Here is a 15,075-nt window from a genome sequence, read left to right as displayed (position 1 = left end):
AAAAAATCCAACAGTGCATCGAGTACTGGACATAATGTGACTATAGTGGGAAGGCAACCAGATTACAGTAACTGCACACAAGACTCTCCTTTTCTGCAACAGACTTGTTAAATATTGGCAAGGTGTGTTGGTTAGGCATACCTGGTTAATAATACATCTTTGAGTGTGTTATCTATAAAACGTGCATGAAAATGCATTTGTCTTTTCCAAAGGTTTTTTATGAACCCTTACAGTACAGAATTAGCATTAAACGTGTAGTTATATATTGATATGCAGAAGGCTGTCTACCAGACTGAATCATGCCTTTCTTGGTATATGAGCTGGATCCCAGATGGTCAGGAATGTGTTTTTTTTTTTTTTTTTTTAACTATTTGAATCCTGTAAATGAGTGAAACATTGACAAGTTAAATCCAAAGCCAGCCTTCTGCAAATAAAGACCGCCCATCTCTCTGCACTGAAAATCATATAGAAAGTGCTGCAGCGTCCTGGTCTCTTTTTTGTGGCTTTTGCGGGCAGCCTACTGTGAGTCATGGATACTACTGGAAAGGTATTTGATTTTGATTTTAATTACTTTATAGCATAGTCTAAATGTGTAACTGATATAATTACCAATGTATAAACAGCAGTGCTTTAGATTGTTGTGCAATACAATTTAAATGCATGTTAGATGAGGAAAGACGACCTGAAACAGGGGCCAGTTGCATAAACATAGACTTTGTCTTAGTATAATCATAAGTCCTACTAACGACAGACAGTCAGGTAGGACCGCTGCATAAACCAGTCTGTCCCTCAGACTGGTGTCAGACTGGTCTCAGACTGGTCTCAGACTGGTCTTACCGAGTCAATCGCGCACTGCACTCTGGAAATGTTAAGACACTTAAAAAATAATGGCGGATGTTTCTCTAACAGCGATGATCCCAGTTAACTGAACATTTATTGAAATATAATTATAATGCACAAAAATGTATAGTTTGGTCGCAAATGTATAATTTTCGGAAACTTTCAATAACGCATTCAAACACAAGCCATGGGATAAAATGAGAAAGTTAACTGCGCTGTGTGCTGTCTAAGAGACAGGAGAGACTATTCAACAATGTGCTAATTTAAGAGGAAACATCTGCGCACTGAACTCAGCGCAGTTTATGATTATTTATTCCTTTGCCAGACACCCTTGTCTAGGGTGATACAAGCGATAAATACAGCACAAATGTACTAATCAGCCATAAATTAAAGTTTCCAACTGACAGCAGTGCAGGTCAATTATAGAGCTGGTTATAGAAGTGTGCGGGGTGTGTGACAGCGGGGTGTGCGGGGCAGCGGGGTGTGCGGGGCAGCGGGGTGTGCGGGGCAGCGGGGTGTGTGACAGCGGGGTGTGCGGGGCAGCGGGGTGTGTGACAGTGGGGTGTGCGGGGCAGCGGGGTGTGTGACAGGGGGGTGTGCGGGGCAGCGGGGTGTGTGACAGCGGGGTGTGCGGGGCAGCGGGGTGTGTGACAGCGGGGTGTGCGGGGCAGCGGGGTGTGCGGGGCAGCGGGGTGTGTGACAGCGGGGTGTGTGACAGCGGGGTGTGCGGGGCAGCGGGGTGTGTGACAGCGGGGTGTGCGGGGCAGCGGGGTGTGCGGGGCAGCGGGGTGTGTGACAGCGGGGTGTGTGACAGTGGGGTGTGCGGGCTGTGCGGGGAGTGTGACAGTGGGGTGTGTGGGGCAGCGGGGTGTGCGGGGCAGCGGGGTGTGTGACAGCGGGGTGTGTGACAGCGGGGTGTGCGGGCTGTGCGGGGAGTGTGACAGTGGGGTGTGCGGGCTGTGCGGGGAGTGTGACAGTGGGGTGTGCGGGGTGTGTGACAGTGGGGTGTGCGGGGCAGCGGGGTGTGTGACAGTGGGGTGTGCGGACTGTGCGGGGAGTGTGACAGTGGGGTGTGCGGACTGTGCGGGGAGTGTGACAGTGGGGTGTGCGGGCTGTGCGGGGAGTGTGACAGTGGGGTGTGCGGGGAGTGTGACAGTGGGGTGTGCGGACTGTGCGGGGAGTGTGACAGTGGGGTGTGCGGGGCAGCGGGGTGTGCGGGCTGTGCGGGGAGTGTGACAGTGGGGTGTGCGGGCTGTGCGGGGAGTGTGACAGTGGGGTGTGCGGGCTGTGCGGGGAGTGTGACAGTGGGGTGTGCGGACTGTGCGGGGAGTGTGACAGTGGGGTGTGCGGGGCAGCGGGGTGTGCGGGCTGTGCGGGGAGTGTGACAGTGGGGTGTGCGGGGTGTGCGGGGAGTGTGACAGTGGGGTGTGCGGGCTGTGCGGGGAGTGTGACAGTGGGGTGTGCGGGCTGTGCGGGGAGTGTGACAGTGGGGTGTGCGGACTGTGCGGGGAGTGTGACAGTGGGGTGTGCGGGGCAGCGGGGTGTGCGGGCTGTGCGGGGAGTGTGACAGTGGGGTGTGCGGGGTGTGCGGGCTGTGCGGGGAGTGTGACAGTGGGGTGTGCGGGGCAGCGGGGTGTGCGGGCTGTGCGGGGAGTGTGACAGTGGGGTGTGCGGGCTGTGCGGGGAGTGTGACAGCGGGGTGTGCGGACTGTGCGGGGAGTGTGACAGTGGGGTGTGCGGGGCAGCGGGGTGTGCGGGCTGTGCGGGGAGTGTGACAGTGGGGTGTGCGGGGCAGCGGGGTGTGTGACAGTGGGGTGTGCGGGCTGTGCGGGGCAGCGGCGTGTGTGATTGCCGGCTGTGCGGGGCAGCGGGGGCTCCGCCTGCCTGTGAGCAGCAGTGAGTCTGTAGACTCGGCCAGCGGTTTCAATTGAAAGAAATACTTCAGATCCAAGTTAGCCTGGGGGGGAGGAGGCTGACTTTTCAGGTTCAGTCTTAGTCTTCATTTTATGAAACTGACTAACTTGCATAGACTAGTCTAACTGTCAAATTAAGACCAGTCTAATATAGTTTTATGCAACCGGCCCCAGATTGCAGATCAAGATTAATTGCTTGTGAGAATAAACATTTAGTTTGACTTGATCCGCCTCAAGCACTTATTTTAGACAATAAACTGTTATGGTTCATATGCAACAAATTTAAAATTGTAGAGTTGTGGGTGTGATAACTGAAGCTGCAACTATAAGTGCAATAAAATAAGATTAGTAATAGTTTGTATTTTAAGCCATGCTAAATGTCTCCGTACACTTTACTGTGCTGATCCATTCACAAGATGGCTGTCAAATATTTAACTCCAAATAAACATGAGCAAAATTGCCAATATTGTTTCAGTATGAATAGAAATATATATATATATATATATATATATATATATATATATATATATATATATATATATATATATAAATGCATGAATGTGTACCCTTCAGCTACAATTGTCCTTAAAAAAAAAATCTATCAAGAAAACTTTGAAAGTTGTAATGTTAATCATATCTGAAATCAAAGCGATATTTACAAAGGCTTACATGATTTTAATTTGGCAATATTTGTTCTGCAGTGAAAGCTGAAACCAGAACCAGTTAATTTAACCAACTTAAACCATTGCCAGGCGTCTTGTCATTAGATTTACACCTGCAAATGTTGCACTATCTTTATATAAAATAAAATATTTAGAAATCTTAACAGTAACACTTTGTATTCAATATGAATATATCTTTATGCAAAAAAAAAAAAAAAAAACTTGCATTAACCAAATTGATTCACAATTGATCTTATAAACTAATAGAGTATTCAAATAATTTATTTCAAAACAACTGGAATTCTTCCAGGGACACTTTCAAATAATTTAGAGAAACTCTTGCAGAATGGTGTTGCGAGCATCTTCAAAGAACTTCCAAGTATTATGAATGTATATCAAAAGATTGTACTGGTACTAGTTTCTTTATGATCATTTTTTCCTCCAATAATAGACTGAACCTATATTAAATAATGTTATAGGTCTTTGAAAAAACTATTTTTGTAGTTGAATTAACATAATACATGTATTGCTGCAAAAACAAGGCATTGAATTGCATATGTATTATATATGCTAAAGTTTAAATGTATTATTACATAGCTTTTTGGTTACATTTCTCCTGAATGTATCATACATTTCACTATTGAAATTAGTTGTCAGAAACAAAGTAAAAACAAAATAAAAAAAGTTAAATGCTCACCGTGTTTGTAATGAATAAAAACCTATCATATTCCATTCATAAATACATAAACATGACTTATGCCTTAATCACCAGATACCAGTTTCTGCTTTTTTGCTTATTTATATTTTTTAATGTAACTGAATATGAAAAGCCCTGCAAAGCATTGTGCTATATCTGGAACTGCTGTAAATGAGGCAAACACACAAATGTGAGCTCAAGCTGCCTAAAACAAAATCTCACCCTGTATGTAAAGCAACATGAATATACAACTGCAGTTTGATTCCGGTTCGAGGGAAAAAGGTAAATGATCTTCCTGCTCATGTGGTGGATTGCAAGGTGTAACCAGATCCTCTTTGCAGGTTATTAAGTGCAAGGCTGCCGTAGCCTGGGAAGCTAACAAGCCTTTAACCATCGAAGAGATTGAGGTGGCACCACCAGAAGCTCATGAAGTTCGCATTAAGGTGACATCCCCCTCCTCACATCACATCAATGATTAAAGTCATCACGGAGCAAAACAAATTTAAACTGGGCATTAAAAGATATTATAACATTATGTTATCCATATAGTCAATGGATTACTGCTTTAGAAAATAATACATTTAAACTATAGTCTATTTGAATTGTCACTCAGTTTATTATATTTGAGTTTCATTATTAAATAAACATGAACTGTTTTCCTGAAATATGTTGAATAAAATGCATACGCAGTGTTCTTTTTAAAAGTGCATTAACAAGATTTTAACATTCTTTAGCCGATCCTATAAAGGGACAGTTAACACAAATAATAAGAGCAATCATTTCTGATATGACTCAAGACTGAGTATCCAAAACAAAACCCACACATCTTGTAGATCACGTGGTGCATAGTGTGGCTACATGGATGAACAGGAGTGAGGAGTGAAAATTGATTTCCTTGTCTTAAAAAAAATCTTCAAATCATTTAAAATACTATAATTAGATATATCTCCCTGCCAGTAGACCAGTGATGTACTTAACATTTACATAACATTGGAAGAGCATCTTCTCAGCTATCTTCAGCTTCCCCAGAACACATCTGTGCTGCTCTAGTACAGATTTATCCAGGACATGAGTGAGTCTTACACCAGCAAAGTCTCCGTGTCTCAGGTGGAGGTGCAGACTGGTTTTGTTGACTATGATCAATCTGATTTGCTCTAGATCATTGCAACTGGAGTGTGTCACACTGACCTGTACTTCCTGTATGAGGGAAAGAAAAAGGAGGGGTTCCCAGCAGTTCTGGGACACGAAGGAGCTGGGATTGTGGAGAGCGTGGGGGCAGGAGTGACCAAATTCAAGCCAGGTGAAGACCGTTCTGATTAGACATCTTGCATGTAATCGGTTATCCATGGAAACTGCTCAGTTTGCACAAGCTGCTTTCAACGCGGCTCATGTTACGGACTCGGACGGTTTGAGAACGAACACGTGTGTTTCGACATGGCACCGAAGGCCCTGACGTTCACAGCAGCTCACAGCGGGCGCCTGCTGGGCCTAATTGTGCTTTCTTTCCCCTTCTCCAGGAGACAAGGTCATCCCTCTGTTTGTCTCCCAGTGCAGAGAATGCAAGTTCTGCCTCAGTCCCAAAACCAATCTGTGTGAGAAGAGCTGGTAAACATTTTAGACATTTGAATGAATCATCTGGGATCAGCAGATGCCAAATACCATCATGGCATTTGTGGTTGCAAGAGTAATTGAAGTCAGATTGAAAAAAAAAAAAAAAACATAAACTGTTTACAACGCTTGTTTAACACTGATTTAGACTAGAAAAAACGATTTGATTGAAATGAGTTAATACGGGAGATGTGGAAACATTTGATAACTGCTCTTCCTTTGATTTCTATTAATTAAGAATGAGAACATATAACTCAGTTTTGACAGAAACAGGATCACGCAAAGCAGGACGTGTGAAAGGTAACACCGGGCGCGTGTCCTTCACAGGTCTGCTGAGCGGTACCGTGAGATGTCTGATCTCACCACTAGATTCACCTGCAAAGGCAAACCGATCCTGCAGTTCATGGGCACCAGCACCTTCTCCGAGTACACCGTGGTTAAAGAAATCGCTGTGACCAAGATCAGCGACGCCGCCCCACTCGACAAGGTCTGCTTGTTGGGCTGTGGCATCTCCACGGGCTACGGAGCTGCAATTAACACGGCCAAGGTGAGCTTCAGTCGGGAACAAGCGGTAATAGTTTCATTAGATGAATGTATGTAAAGCGTAACCACAGAGGGAATATCTGTGTGTAAAAGGACACTTAAGCTCCTGTTCTTCACATTTCTTACTACCTAAAGCTACCTAGCTTGATCAAGGTCTACTGCCCCTGCCCTTAGGTCGAGCCCGGCTCCACCTGTGCGGTGTTTGGGCTCGGTGCCGTGGGTCTGGCCACCGTGATGGGCTGCAAAACAGCCGGAGCCTCTCGGATCATTGCGGTGGACATCAACAAAGACAAGTTCGAGAAGGCCAAGGTGTTCGGAGCCACCGACTTCGTCAACCCGAAGGACCACAGCAGACCCATCCAGGAGGTGCTGATTGAGATGACTAAGGGAGGGGTGGACTTCTCCTTTGAGTGCGTGGGCAACGTGGCTGTCATGGTGAGTCCCAGTTTAGTTTTCTTGTGAAGTCAGTACTACATGATGTGAGAACAGTGAGAACCAAGCTGTTCAATTTCCTGAACGTGTCTTTTTCCTTGACTTGCAGAGGAGCGCCCTTGAGTCATGTATTAAAGGCTGGGGAGTCAGTGTCCTGGTGGGATGGACCGACCTTCATGACTTCTCTGCCCGGCCAATTCAGCTGATTTCTGGGCGCACTTGGAAGGGAACTTTTTTTGGAGGTGCGCAGTCTTATTCTTACAAAAGTTAATGTTATATGTAATATATTCACTGGAGCTACACACCCCCATTCTCTTATTAAGCTTAAAATGTAATAGAAATGTATTATTAATAAATCATACATTTTACACCAGGTGATCAATCCAAAAGGGAGATTTGAATTTAGGCATCAGGATAAATTTGGGTTGCAGTTATTTCTGTTCCTTTCCTGCTCGCCTGTGTTCTCTGTTTCTTCTTGGACTTCAAAACACAGCTTGAGGAAAGGACTTTCTAGGGCAGACAAATATTTCTTTTTGGCCCAGGCTGGAAGGGTGTGGACAGTGTGCCCAAGCTGGTGAACGACTACATGCAAAAGAAGATCATGCTGGATGAGTTTGTGACCCACACAATGCCCTTGGACAGAGTGAATGAGGCTTTCGATCTCATGACCAATGGGAAAAGGTAACATATTACTATTTTCAAAAGGTACACATCTGTGAAAACGTTACTGTAAGGTGGTCCACACTCTTCTAGATCCATACTAGGACCAGCGGTATCGAAGAACAATAGATTCCAGTTCTTGAAAACAGCTGCGGTTCCGTATCTTCTGCTGGGACTTGTATAAACTGCACCGTTACGAATTATCTTTCCTTTGGTTGGTTGTATCAATATTGTACACTCACTGCAATACGGATTTTTCTTTTCTATCATTGATCTCTTTTTAATCTGTCTTGTATTTCAGCATTCGAACCGTTTTGAACATGTAAGAAACGGAAGAAGAATCTCACAGAAGTTCCTTCATGTTTCCATCTGATTGATCGGTAGTGACTGTGAGATGGCTTTGCATGCATGACAGGAGTCCTCCTCGTGTGGAATCGATGCCAAAATGTATGCCCAGATGTCTGCCAGACAAAATAAAGAAAAAGAAAGAATCTGTCCAGCTTTGTTCTTGACTGTCAAATTAATCCCTAAACAAACTATTTGAGGGTATTACCATATACATGTTTTCAGTAGTTTGAGTGTAGTTCCCACAGTACAGATTATGTGAACAACAAACTAGATTGCACAATGGACACATTTAAAGAATATGATACAAATATGATGATACCTTTAAAGGATATGATACACAGCTCGTTGTCGTAAAAATCGAGCATTACATAATGTAATATGAAGGTATATCAGTGATAATCATAAAACTGTTACCATTTCTTAAATGATTATCACTTTCGAAAAGGGTGGGACGGGTATATAGAAACCCTGAACTGAAGAACTACACAATGGGTCTGGAAAAGCAAAATTAAACAGAACATGTATGTGAAACATTAACGAAACAGAAAATTGACAAAAGAACCAAAGTAGTGCAATCCCCATCTAACGGTCTGATGTGAATAGAGCAGGAGATGACAAACACGTGCACCTTTACTAACATCACTTATCAAACAGGAGGGTAACTGAATAAGATTAAACAAGTGGCCCAGGTAAAATCAATTAAAATATATAAAGCTGTGTTAATCCAACCAGGAATACACAATACTAAAAGGAATAAGACTTAAGACGATTAAGAAGGCTGTGAACATGTGACATCACATTAATTAAACATCTGAAAGTTCCATACATGTTTTAATTTTCATTATTTGTGACTGATCCCCCCCTTTTACCTTTCTTCTCTTGGAGGTGAAAAGAGGAATGAAAAGGGTTAAGTCTGAAAATAATAAGGCACACTAAAGACACCAGTCTGACCTTTTCAAAATGCTGTACTTTCAAACTGGGGGGGGTTGCAGACACAGATAGCAGCACACTATGGTAAAAACAGGCGCTGCTGCTCCTGCACAGTTCAATACATGCTGTGACCCAAGACAGACGGGGGGAGGCAGGAAAACAGTCTCCCCCGGCCACTACCAGGTTGGGACAGACGCAGGAGAGGACAGGGGACACAGGACACTACAGCCACACTCCCCAACACCCTCACACTATTGCAATAATGATCCCCACCGTCCCTTAAACCTAGCCAGGGCTTTTGCTGACAGCTTAGAGATGGGAGGGAGTCTGTGCACTTTCAGTGAGTTTGCTCTGTGCTTTTCCGCCTCTGATGCTTCAGGGTTTGCAAAGCTGTTCTTCGCCACTAAAACAAGGTTTGCACGCTGAACTCTTCCAGCATGGACGTGTGTAGTGAACAGGAAACGACACGTCCAGTAAACATTTCAAATGGTCGCTGCACGGCGCTTGACAGCTAACATAACAGACTCAAACCCTGTTTATGTCCCTCTGAAGTGTCTCTTGAGCAGGGCAGCCCATGCATCTGCACAATCACTACTCCGAGGTCGTTGTCTTGTATTTGCACGCACGCAGCCGCTTCCACGGCACGGATTTCTGGTTTATTACCGCGCAGACGCACCAGCGCTGCTCTGATTGGCTCATTGGTTTATTCAGGTTCCCGGGACGCGCCGTCTCTTTCCTGGGGTGAAAATGGACACAGCTGGTCAAGTAAGTGCGGACTGGACTTTAGGGTTTGTAGTTATTAAAATTAAACAAATGCACTAGATTGCGGGTTGTTCTCAGTTTTACAGCTCGGTGCATGCTTTCTGCGGGGCAGCACGGCCATTAATTTGATTTCTAAAGCGAGCAGTCGCTGCAATGATGTGCGGTTATTAATTTATGTAAAGGCTTTTCTAGGGTTTAATCTGGTGGAAATGGCTCAACAGAAGTAATTGTATTTGAACTTGAAGAATATTTTCTTTGGATGGCCTATGTTTGTGATCAGTGCACTGCAGTTGAGTTGCTTTATTATTTACTATGTATCTTTAAACGGTTAACGCATACATACCTATTGCAGGCAGTGGTGTGAGCTGTTCTGCTGTGATTGGGAGAGGGGCTCCGCTGGCTCCGTCCCCTGGTACAGCAGACCCTCTCAAGTTATTTTGGTTTGATCTACCAAAAGCCAAAGCCCTGCTTTTTCCATGCATGCATTTATTTATTTAAAAAGACATGCCACATGTACAATCAATAAATAAGACATTGCAATTGTTTAATTAAATGCATTCTTTTTTTAAAATAAAAAAACGCGATACGGTATTGCAGCGTAGCTACAATGAGTCTAATAGCCAAGTTTTTGTGACTTTAATTTACAGGTTTATATGCATTTTTAAAAACAATCTTAGTCATGCTCTTCTGCTAGATTGAATGGTGGTAAATGTTGCATTTTAGTTCTGACTAATTAACGGTGCAAAGTGCAGCGTCGCTGCTGTGTTGCAGTTACAGGCCTGCATGGCAGCTGTTATCTCCGTTACACCTGGCACAAAGCAGCCATGCACAGATTATGATTTGAAAGGTGAGAGTTGGATAAACTCTTTCAGCTAGGTTATGTATAACTGGTTTAGCAGAAGGGTGTGTGTGTTGCAGTGGTCTGGTCAGAACTGACCTTATTCATTAAATGTGCGAAACAATAAATGACTGATTTTGCAATGGTTCATTTGGTTTTAAACAATACTATGCAGGTATGTGTGTGCGTTTTGTCTAGTAAGAAAGGGAAGCTGTTTGTATATATATATATATATATATATATATATATATATATATATATATATATGACTAATGTAAGCAGTATATTCAGAATTATAATTTGCTTGTGACATAATTGCATACTCTTAATTGCTTTGCAGGTGATTAAATGCAAGGCAGCTGTTGCCTGGGAGGCTGGCAAACCCTTGTCCATCGAGGAGGTGGAGGTGGCTCCACCCAAGGCTAATGAAATCCGCATTAAGGTAACTCTTTACATCCATGGATGCATTTTCTTTGGGTTTCTGGTGTTTACAAAATAATGGAAGCACTGCGGTGGGCTGCAAGTACAGAAGCGCTGCCAAATTGTCTAGCGTTCACAAGCGCGTCCGCTGTCCTGCACGGTTGCATGATGTGAATGCTTTGGTGTCTGCAGATGCTATTGGCCCGTGTTAAATGTCTGTCTTGCAGCTGTCAGCCACCGGAGTGTGTCACACCGATGCCTACACTCTGAGTGGAGCGGATCCTGAAGGGCTCTTCCCTGTGATTCTGGGGCATGAGGGTGCCGGCGTTGTGGAGAGCGTTGGAGAAGGAGTGACCAAGTTCAAACCAGGTGGGACAGGCCAGGATGCTCCCCTAAACCAAAACACTAACCAGTGCTAAGAATAAAGGGCACAACCCTGGCATCGGTGCGTTCACTGTGCCACTACAACATGTATTTGTAATGCAAGCTCACATTTTTAGTATGATGTACAAACAAAATCTGAAATGCATATTTGAATACAAATATAGTTGAATAATGTGGGAAAAATCCTAATTGTAATCATTTTCCTGTAAAGTGCCCAATTTATTTTATTTCTTAATGTCAATGTCTTATATCAATCCCCCCTTTTTATTTTAGGAGACAAGGTCATCCCTCTGTACATTCCCCAGTGTGGAGAATGCAAGTTCTGTAAAAACCCCAAGACCAATCTGTGTCAGAAGATCAGGTAAAGAGGTTTGCTGTAATTTAATTGCAAAGGCCAGTCGGAAGCTAATTAAATGGTTTAGTGTGCACCATGTTTGTGCCACACAGGTCATTTTATAGTGTACTCTAACTGTTTGCTATTGTACAGATTAAAGCAGGATTACATGCCAAAATTCTTCAATTAAATTGGTATCATACCGAATAAATAATACAATTCTCAAATGCATGTTATTTTAATAGGGTAGATCAAAGCCACAGAACAACCCATCCGTCGTACAAACTAATCTGTTGGGAGACTTCCATCTCCAGCTGCAGGGAGTGTGTTCAGTATGTAGTGTGTCGTGTGTAACCACCATTCCCCTTGGTCTCTCCAGGATCACTCAGGGTCAGGGTTTGATGCCCGACAAAACCTCCAGATTCACCTGCAAAGGCAAGCAGCTGTTCCACTTCATGGGCACCAGCACCTTCTCCGAGTACACCGTTGTTGCCGATATCTCTGTGGCCAAGGTGGACGACTCTGCCCCTTTGGACAAGGTGTGCCTGCTGGGCTGTGGCATTTCCACTGGGTATGGCGCGGCGCTCAACACTGCCAAGGTAATGTTTGCCGTTTTATGAGTGTACTGAAAACAAAGCTGCAGTGTGTTTGTACTACCCTGCTTCTGGGAGATGTCTGATGCCTCTTGCTTGACACTCAGGTCGAGCCCGGCTCCACCTGCGCCGTGTTTGGGCTCGGTGCCGTGGGTCTGGCCGTGGTGATGGGCTGCAAGGCTGCCGGAGCCACTCGAATCATCGGGGTGGACATCAACAAAGACAAGTTTGAGAAGGCCAAGGAATTTGGCGCCACCGAGTTTTTCAACCCCAAGGACCACAGCAGGCCCATCCAGGAGGTGCTGGTGGAGATGACCGATGGAGGGGTGGACTACTCCTTCGAGTGCATTGGCAATGTGGCCATCATGGTGCGTTTGTTTAATCGCCACAGTCAGATTTGCCCTGGTCTGTGAGATAAATGTTTACTTGAAATGAAAGCACTTCTGTTTCTCTGGCTAGAGTAGTTCAAGAGCTGTCATCATAGATGCAGCAAGATTGCGTTACCTGTGTATGAATTTAAGCTTTGTGTATTTCCCTCGAGAGGCCAGGTGCAGATGCAGATTTTTAGAAAAACCTCTTCGTTCGAGGCCAGAACAGAACAGAGCAGAGAACAGGAGAGTGAGATTTAAAGTTTGGGGAACCTTCTGTATTTGCCTGACAAACAGAGTAATCTTCTCTGCTCTTTAGATGAGAACTTCCCGACTGTCTCAAGTGCTTCGTTAGAGCTGAATGAGCAATTTTGGTATTATTCCAATTGAGTACGACTGCGGTGTTTGGTAGTAATAATGCTCAATGTGTAGCTCTCTCCATACCAATGTAATAAATCATTCAATCTAGAACCAAGCAATGTGGAAACTGAGATGGTAATAAGGTCTAATTTCAATTCTGGGGGAGGAGGGTAGGGGAAAGCTTTCAGATCTCCTCCTCTACTGACCCTTGTGTTTCAGAGGTCGGCTCTGGAGGCGTGCCACAAGGGCTGGGGAACCAGCGTCATTATCGGAGTGGCGGCGTCGGGACAAGAGATTTCCACACGCCCGTTTCAGCTGGTGACAGGACGGACGTGGAAGGGAACTGCCTTTGGAGGTGAGTGGCTGTCGGCTAAATCCCAGGTATTGTTTAAACTTTTTTAGGGTCTGTAACAGTTAAAGTAAATCAACTGCCCCAAAACCAACATTTCTCTTGCTTTGCTTAACTGTTTATAATCAGACTTTTTTTACATTAGAAATGTATATAGGCTATACATGTACGGGCTTGGAGTTCCATACTACTTTGCAAAGGTTGAATACAAATTGTATGTACTTAAACTGTTAAGGTCTATGTAGGAGGAATATTCAGTACTGTGGATGCATTGTAGTTTGAAAAGTGAAACCCTTGGCCGAACGTGGTGGCGTTGTCTTCCGCAGGCTGGAAGAGTGTGGAGAGCGTGCCCAAGCTGGTGAATGATTACATGGCAAAGAAACTGAAGGTGGATGAGTTTGTCACCCACACCCTACAGCTTGACCAAGTCAATGAGGCTTTCGACCTCATGCACGCTGGAAAAAGGTAAACCACAACCTGTGAGATGCTTTTTAATAGCTGCAGAATTGAGCAGCCCTGCAGTCCCCAAAATAGTGCTGTCCATTCGATTTAGAAAAAAAAAAAAAATATTGATCTATAGGTGAATTCTGATTTTTCCTAGTTTTTATTTAACATGGTTTCTTTAGTTTTTGAGCCTACAGCCTATAATCATGTCAGGCTATATAAATTGACTAACTGTATGCACTTATTTTAATCTTATTTTGCTTTTAATTCAGCATTCGGACTGTTCTGACCATCTGAAGCCTCTGGAGAGGGCCAGCCACATCTGCCTTATCCTGCCCCAGCACTTAACATCTGGATAGAGCGTTCAGATTCCTGCTAAACTAGGCGACACTCGCACAAGCACCTGCATAAATTCCTGTCACTTGCAATGTAACTAACATTTTACTGCAGTGGATGTTTTTTACCATTGTGGGGTTAGTTCCATTTATTTTTTGTGAAAGTAAATGCATTTATAAACCTAAATGTGGTCGAAGTCTTGACTATTCACACCTGTCACCCTTGTATAAAACTAAGAGGTTTGATAATGGAACAATTGAAACGGCAGCTTCGGCCACAAACGCGGTCTTCTGCTTCAGAAAACTACAAATAGGGTTCTTTGGTTTCTGATTTATTAAAGTTAACATTTAAGCTGATGCTTGTGTAGATTTCATCAAGCAGTTTAAATGCTCATTGCACAAGAAAAATAAGTCCTTATTAGCTTTAATTTAATTTGTAGCTTGTGCAGAGATGCAGAAATGATTTGGCTTAGCTAGACCCCTGCACACACACTGCACTGTTCTATATTAATCCGCCTGTGCAGGTTTTTTTCCCCCCTCATAAGTATTATGGAAGTTACTGGTCTAGATCACATAAAGGTAATGTAGTTAAAATGAACACAATATATTTGCAAAGGTATGAATGTAATTGGTTTATGCAAAATAACTTTTTGAAGATCAATCCTATTCCTTTGTTACCTCCAGTAGTTATGTTGCAATGCTTCAGATATTTACAAGCTCTGGAATGGCAATTCAGTTGTTAATTTTTTTTAAATCTGCCAGCAGAGGGCAGCACACCCTGAACTGCCAGGAATTGGCCGTTCGTGTGCAATCGAGTGCTGGAAGTGCCAGTTCTATGGAAGATTAACTGCCCAGATTTAAAACTCAGCTGTTTGCCAATACTGTAACAGTGCTCTGGATACTAATGTCAGTAAAAAGTGGTAGACTACTTTTATGTACTGGAGTATTTGAATTGGTTTTCCAGACTTCTGGCAGGACTTCAACACTAAAACCAGGTTCTCTGCAAATTGTCTGGAAAATTAAAACTAACCAACATTAACAAGGAGCGGAAGATATTCTTTGTATCCTTTTTTTGGTGAAAGAATATATTTCTGAAACCAGTGTGGACATGTATAGGTAATATGTGTGAAGTTTTGAGGAGTTAATGTCTGGTTTCTAACAACCCTGCACTAGGGAGAACGGCTGAATCGAAGTATACACTGAAACTAATCTGGAAAGTACACAATTAGTTTCACAGGTTTCCGTGTACACATTA

General features: G+C 43.7%; 2 protein-coding genes across 2 annotated transcripts; both read left to right on the top strand.

Moving 5' to 3' along the window:
• The first annotated feature begins 445 nt into the window (after nucleotides 1-445).
• Nucleotides 446-7,848, top strand: LOC136766898 (alcohol dehydrogenase 1). Its single transcript, XM_066720768.1, has 9 exons — nucleotides 446-547; nucleotides 4,454-4,555; nucleotides 5,271-5,412; nucleotides 5,630-5,717; nucleotides 6,048-6,267; nucleotides 6,438-6,698; nucleotides 6,805-6,937; nucleotides 7,238-7,376; nucleotides 7,657-7,848. The coding sequence occupies exons 1-9, from the start codon at nucleotides 530-532 to the stop codon at nucleotides 7,679-7,681; spliced, it is 1,128 nt and encodes a 375-aa protein (XP_066576865.1). The 5' UTR covers nucleotides 446-529; the 3' UTR covers nucleotides 7,682-7,848.
• Nucleotides 7,849-9,310: 1,462 nt separating this feature from the next.
• On the top strand, nucleotides 9,311-14,007 carry LOC136766897 (alcohol dehydrogenase class-3). The gene is made up of 9 exons (XM_066720767.1): nucleotides 9,311-9,398; nucleotides 10,574-10,675; nucleotides 10,881-11,022; nucleotides 11,311-11,398; nucleotides 11,751-11,970; nucleotides 12,072-12,332; nucleotides 12,912-13,047; nucleotides 13,368-13,506; nucleotides 13,758-14,007. Exons 1-9 carry the CDS (start codon nucleotides 9,381-9,383, stop codon nucleotides 13,780-13,782), a joined length of 1,131 nt encoding a protein of 376 aa, XP_066576864.1. The 5' UTR covers nucleotides 9,311-9,380; the 3' UTR covers nucleotides 13,783-14,007.
• The last annotated feature ends 1,068 nt before the right edge of the window (nucleotides 14,008-15,075 follow it).

The sequence above is a fragment of the Amia ocellicauda genome, chromosome 13 (genome assembly GCF_036373705.1).
Source record: "Amia ocellicauda isolate fAmiCal2 chromosome 13, fAmiCal2.hap1, whole genome shotgun sequence".
Classification (NCBI taxonomy): Eukaryota; Metazoa; Chordata; class Actinopteri; order Amiiformes; family Amiidae; genus Amia; species Amia ocellicauda.
This window is presented reverse-complemented; position numbering and strand designations above follow the sequence as displayed.

Coding starts and splice junctions, on each gene's coding strand:
- LOC136766898 (XM_066720768.1), top strand. Junction 6,268..6,437: donor CTGCAATTAACACGGCCAAG/GTGAGCTTCAGT, acceptor CCCTGCCCTTAG/GTCGAGCCCGGCTCCACCTG. Junction 7,377..7,656: donor CTCATGACCAATGGGAAAAG/GTAACATATTAC, acceptor CTTGTATTTCAG/CATTCGAACCGTTTTGAACA.
- LOC136766897 (XM_066720767.1), top strand. Junction 10,676..10,880: donor CTAATGAAATCCGCATTAAG/GTAACTCTTTAC, acceptor TCTGTCTTGCAG/CTGTCAGCCACCGGAGTGTG. Junction 13,507..13,757: donor CTCATGCACGCTGGAAAAAG/GTAAACCACAAC, acceptor CTTTTAATTCAG/CATTCGGACTGTTCTGACCA.